At 44.4% G+C, this 6,000-nt stretch overlaps 1 protein-coding gene across 1 annotated transcript in view; it reads left to right on the top strand.

Moving 5' to 3' along the window:
- The first annotated feature begins 629 nt into the window (after positions 1 to 629).
- PGM2L1 (phosphoglucomutase 2 like 1) overlaps positions 630 to 6,000 on the top strand; it is a 41,718-nt gene continuing 36,347 nt past the window's right edge. Inside the window, exon 1 of the mRNA XM_070425618.1 lies at positions 630 to 1,042. Within this exon, the coding sequence (XP_070281719.1) occupies positions 932 to 1,042 (111 nt within the window). The 5' untranslated portion in view covers positions 630 to 931. The remainder of the gene's footprint in view (positions 1,043 to 6,000) is intronic.

The raw sequence follows: 6,000 nt of genomic DNA, 5'->3' as shown, positions 1-6,000 counted from the left end.
GTTGAAGCGAAAGAACGCAACTCAGACACCGTGAAGGGCTCGGCGGAGACAGCTGCCCCCTCACTCAATCAGTCCCTATTTAATTCATTTAAGCCCAGGGCACTCGCCGTAGGGTAGCAGGCGCAGGGACTGTCCCTAAGGGAACAGCCTCGAGATAGACTTTTCCTTTGAGGACAGGGAGGGTGCGGATCTGCTGGGAGTCGTAGTCCCAGCGACGGTCTCCGCAGACCTCGCGGAAGGAAGAGAACTACAAGCCCCGTCAGGCCGTGCGGGGGCGGCCCCGCGCCCCCTGCTGCCAGGCGCGCGCCCCGAAGCCGGACGGGAGGGCGGCCTGTGCGCACGCCGCACCGGGGCTTGGTGTCTGGCTCGTGGTAGCCGATGGAGAAAAGGAGACGCGTGGGAGTGTGTGGGGGCTGAGACAAAGACAACGCCCGTGGCAAAAGGCCATTTAAAAAATAAAAAGAGCCGTGCTTCATTTTTCCACCCCCGCTGGCGGATCCTAACGCGCTCCTGCGGAGACGGCGGGAGCGCCGGGCTTCACGTCCCTCACCCCTCCCGGGCCGGGCTTAAATCATCGGGGGCGGGGCCAGCGGCGGGGGCGGGGCCTAAGGTAGCCAGGGCGGCGGCGGCGGCTGCGGCGGTGGCCAAAACCTAGGCATCGGGGACTGTTGTTGTTCTCTCCCGGCGCGACCGCCTCTGTCCGTTCGCCCAGAGGGAGACGGGGAGCTGGTGTGGTGAAGCGCGGGCGGCCGCAGCCTCCTCTCTCCTGCGTCTCAAAGCTGCGGCAGCAGCTGGTGCAAACATCCTGCCGTTGGTCTCCGATGCCCTTCAGTGAGGAGGGGGCGTTGGGACCCTGGTGAGCGCACCTCCGGCTCCCCCAACGAGGCGTCTTCATCGGCCCCCCTGATCCGCGCACCCCAGCCTGCCAGCCATGGCTGAGAACGCAGGGGGGGACCTGAACTCCAACCTGCTCCACGCCCCCTACCACACCGGGGACCCTCAGCTAGACACGGCCGTCGGGCAGTGGCTCCGCTGGGATAAGGTGGGTACCTGGGCACCCGGCATCCTCCCCTGCTTCCCGCACGCCCTCCCGCACACCGTCTGCTGCTGCTTGTCCCCACCTGGTGCTCGGCAGCTGCAGAGGCGATGGCTCAGGCCACCGGGAGGGAGCCGCGGAGCCGGGCGTTGCCACCCACCTATGCCTGGGCCGGCTCCCCGGGACCGTCTGAGCTGGGCAGGGGCGCCTGTCGTCGCTTCCTTTTACAGTGAGCGCAATCGCAACCTCCCTTTCTTCCTTCCACCCCCTCCCTTCAAGTGCATGTCGTTTCTCTCTCAATAATAATAATTAATGTTAATAATAATGAATCATCATCGTCGTCAGTTGTATCCGTCCTAGAGCTTTCCTTTCCCTTGATTTCCTTCTCTAAACCTGAAAGTGGTTTTTGTCACCCTTCTTGGACGTTTCTAACCGCTATCCGCGTTAGTTCTGGTCTGCTGTGTTTCCACCTTCCGTCGCTAGGTCGTCGCTGATCTTTTATCACTCCCTGGTATTTAGTATCACCTTTTGCTCTTGAGAAAGGTAAGAGTTCTCTTACCTCCTTCTTTCCCTTGCCGGGAATTATTTCCTGGAAGTATCCTGTTTTTAAAAAAAAATCATGTTTTCCAGGTTTTATATGATGCTTTGATACAGAATTTTTTTTGTGTTACCCATTCCTCCTCTATTCCCCCCACCCCCGCCAAGTTTTGCGGTGACTTCATCTTATGCATTCTTGTGGGATGGATCTGTGAGAGTAGAATTAAAACGTAGCTCTCTCACTTGTAAAAAAGGTCCCTGGTGGCTCCAACAAAGGAAGATGATCCAAGCTTTTGCTTTGTCGAACACATTCAATGCATCTGTTGACATCGAGAAGCAACATTTAAAGTGGAATTAATACTGAATTAAATAATTAGTCTGGTAGTATGTGAAATCACGTTGTACAAATAATTTCCTAAAAGATTAGCTTTGTGAAAAAGTTTTATTTTCAGTTGTTCAGTCATTCATGCATTCAGCAAAAAAAATATTTATTGAGCCCTGGCCAGGTGGCTCCATTGGTTGGAGCATCCACCTGAAGGTTCATTCCCAGTCAGGGCACATACCTAGGTTGTTGGTCAGATTCCCCATCTCTAGCATCTCTCTCTCTCTCTTTTTCTCTCTCTCTCTCGCTCTCTCTCCCTCGCTCTCTCTCCCTCTCTCTCTCTCTCTCCCCCCTCTCTCTTTCTTCTTTCCCTCCATCCCTTCTTCCCTCCCTCCCCGCTCTAAAATCAATGAAAATATATCCTCAGGTGAGGATTTAAAAAAACCAACAACACAAGAGATTTTATTGAGCACTGGATAATGTTTCAGGGCTTGTCAGCCCAGGGAATACTATTGGTGAGGAAGATAGGAAAGGGTTCTTGCACTCAAAAAGCCTCAGTTAACAGATAAGGAAGACTAACAAATAAGCAATCACATGGTAGTTAGCATAACTTGATCATATGCATCTTGGACATTCTCATTCTTCCCCTGGAGTCTAAACCAGTGCTTCTCAAGCCTTGAAGTGCTTACAGATCACCAGATTCTGATTTAGGAAGCCTCGAGTAGGGCTTGAGGATTCAGCCTCAGAATGAGCTCCCAGGTGACACCAGGGCTGCTGGTCTTTGAACCACACTTTGAGTAGCAAGAGTCAAGAGCAGCAACTTTTAACCGGTGTGCCGCAAGAATTTTTAAAACATGCAATACCTGACTAGTCAGGGGCACTGACCTCTTTTCCCTTAGATTGTCAAATTAAAAAATGACAACAGCCAACATAACAATAGCTGTCCAGTGTGACTGAATCAAAATTATACCTTTTTTTTTTTTTTTGGTCAGATCATATATTTTTTGGTGTGCTGCAGAATTTCAGTAATTAGTTTGTTTGCCATGGGATGAAAAGGTTGAGAATCACTGCTCTAGAGTGTTTTGATTGAAATTAGAGAACCAACTCTCTTATTGTAGGATTTGGAGATTATATGTATGTGTGTGTGTGTGTGTGTGTGTGTATATATATATATATATATGTACCAAATCTGTGATATCCCATTAATTAACATAAAGATGTGCCTTTAGCAGTATTTATAAAATGCCTGCTATAATATAGTTCCTCACTGTGGAAGGATACAAAAGAAGTGAATATTCAAAGGTTGCTTTTCCGCTTTTAGTCCATTAGGGAGGAAGGAACCTAATAGAAATAAAAGCACTAAGGCTTAGCATACAGTAAAATGATATATATTGCAAACTATATAAATGTCTTTAGCAGGGAAAATTAACTAAATTACAAAATAATGGTATCCCTATCTGTTTAATACAGTTATTTGTTTTTGTTTAAAGTCATTTGCTTTCATTGGTATTGTCAGTAAATGCATATGGTTACACTTATGTCTCCCTAAAGTGAAAGGAAGATTTATGAAATTCAGAGACTCTTGTAGAATTCTAACACAATTTAATTTACTAGTAACTATTATGTGTGTCAAAGCCTTTGGCCCTTCAACAATAGGAGTTTGTTTTTCATTGCTATGGATGAGATCTTTTGTTCTCTTTAGGTGCCAGTTTTGCGTATACTCTTCTTAATGAATCTCTCTCTCTTTTTTAAAAATATATTATTGACTTCAGAGAGAAGGGAGAGGGAGAGAGAGATAGGAACAGCAATGATAAGAGAGAATCATTGATCGGCTGCCTCCTGCACGCCCCCTACTGGGGATCAAGCCTGCAACCCAGGCATGTGCCCTTGATCGGAATTGAACCTGGGACCCTTTGGTCCACAGGCCAATGCTCTGTCCACTGAGCCAAACCGGCTAGGCCCTTAATGATCTCTTGACTCATTTTTTTTTTTTAAAGATTGATTGTCTATGCTGTGCCTAGATAGTGTTGGAATATACTGAAATATAAAAAGATTATAAAATACATAGAAACATAAAAAGATAATACTGAGTCGTTTCAGTGGCAATTAAATGGTTTATAGACAGCTCTTTTGGGATTTCAAAAGTACGAGTGACCTGTGGACTGGGATGGTGAAGGAAGGCTTGTAGAAGAAAGTATCCTAAGCTACAGCAGAATGTGGAGAGCCAGCCTTGACTGAAAGTGGAAAAGAAAACCTTAACTTATATTTAAAGTGCCGTCTGTATACAAGGCACTGTTTGAAAGCCTGTGGGAAATACAAAGATCCATAAAGATATGGATCATATCTTTAAAGAATGTAGAAGGGAAGATAAAACAAAAGCTCACAAATATAATACAGGGAGTAAGTAACAGGTGCCCTTAACAGAGGAACAGATTTAAATAATTCTGATAATTACTTAATACAAATAATAAAGATTAATTAGTCCTCTTAATGAAAGGAAATACTTTTAATTGGTAAATAAAGGTGTATATTGTAGATTGAGAGTGTAGGTAAGCTAGGCTGTATCCCTGGGCACTGAAACGTAGAGTGCTAAAATACAAAAGAATAGGCCAGACTTACAGCATTTATCACATTACATGTTGACAGCATATGTAGTCTTTCAGCATAGAGAAACTGAGTTTAATACCTGATTATTACCTACTTATTGAAAGAAGGAACCTACCAAATGCCACTGATTCTAATGACTCTAAGTCCGTGGTTCTCAACCTTGGCTGCACATTAGAATCACCTGGGAATCTTTTTAAAATCCTGATTTCTGGGCCTCATCCTCTGGAAATTCTGTTTCTTTGTTATGGGGTGGGGCCACAACATTAGTAACAAAAAAACAGAATTTCCGTAGCCCAGGAATCAGGATTTTAAAAAGATTCCCAGGTGATTCTAATGTGCAGCCAAGGTTGAGAACCACTGCTCTAAGTGAAGCATAGAATTTATAAACTCACCAGAGGGCAATTTGCTACTTGCCTAAGTCACCACAATTGCTAGTGTACTTTGAAAAGTCTTCATGAAAAACGTGTTGTTTCTGCTAACTTTCCGAATTAATTAAAATTTAGACTTTTTAATATGGAGAGGAAGACTATTCCAAGCAGAGATGGAAACTTTAATGTGTGTCTTCAGCAGGGAAAACTAAATTACAGATGAATGTTATCCTTATGTGTGTGTACTTAGAACATTTGTTTCTGCTGTAGCTTAGGATACAAACAGAAACTGTTGGGGAGGCATGTAGAGACCAGGTCATAGAAAGCCTTTACAACACAGGTTTCAGCTCCGCGGGTTCACTTATATGCAGATTTTGAAAAAATAAATATAATACTGTAAATGTATTTCTCTTCCTTATGCTTTTCTTAACATTTTCTTTTCTCTAGCTGACTTTGTTATAAGAATACAGTATGTAATACGTGTAACATACAAAATATGTGACTATTATAAGTAAGGCTTCTGGTCAATAGTAGGCTATTAGTAATTAAGTTTGGGGGGAGTCAAAAGTGTGTTTTTGACTGCAGGGAGCTTAAAGGGGCTAGTGTCCCTAAGACCCATATGTTCTAGAGTCAACTGTGAATTGTCTTCAGTGGCCTTGAATAAATAAAAGTGTGTGTGAGTGTTAAAAAGAAAATAGTGCGACACAGGGGGCTTATCCGGCAGTCAGGTACCCCGTACAGTTTCAGTGGGGGCATTCTATTGGTAAATCTATCGGAGTCCAGGATCTGACCCTTGGTGTTTTGTGCCATGGCATTTTGAAAAATAGTGAGTAGAACACTCTGATCCCACTGTAGATCTATGTTGAGAAAGAGTAGAATGAAAAGGTAAAGATAGATTAGCTTAGATAAGGTTATGAAATGCCTGAAAATAGAAATAAAAAGACGGTAATCGATGCCAGTGACTTTTGGACATCTAGCAGTGGTTGTTTTTTTTTCCAAGCAAAATGTAGCCCAGATTTTAAAAAATGGTGAATGAATTCCCTTTTAAGTCATCTTGTGATGGAAAGTATACCATGGAGCACCTCTGCTTCAAGGTGGTCTAGTCCAGTTTCGCTGTGTAGGGACCCAAG

This window comes from Myotis yumanensis, unplaced genomic scaffold (assembly GCF_028538775.1).
Source record: "Myotis yumanensis isolate MYYU_CA2020_CCGP unplaced genomic scaffold, mMyoYum1.0.hap1 SCAF_10, whole genome shotgun sequence".
In the NCBI taxonomy this organism is placed as follows: domain Eukaryota; kingdom Metazoa; phylum Chordata; class Mammalia; order Chiroptera; family Vespertilionidae; genus Myotis; species Myotis yumanensis.
The sequence above is the reverse complement of the archived record's forward strand: the minus strand, read 5'-3'. Positions and strand labels throughout refer to the sequence as shown.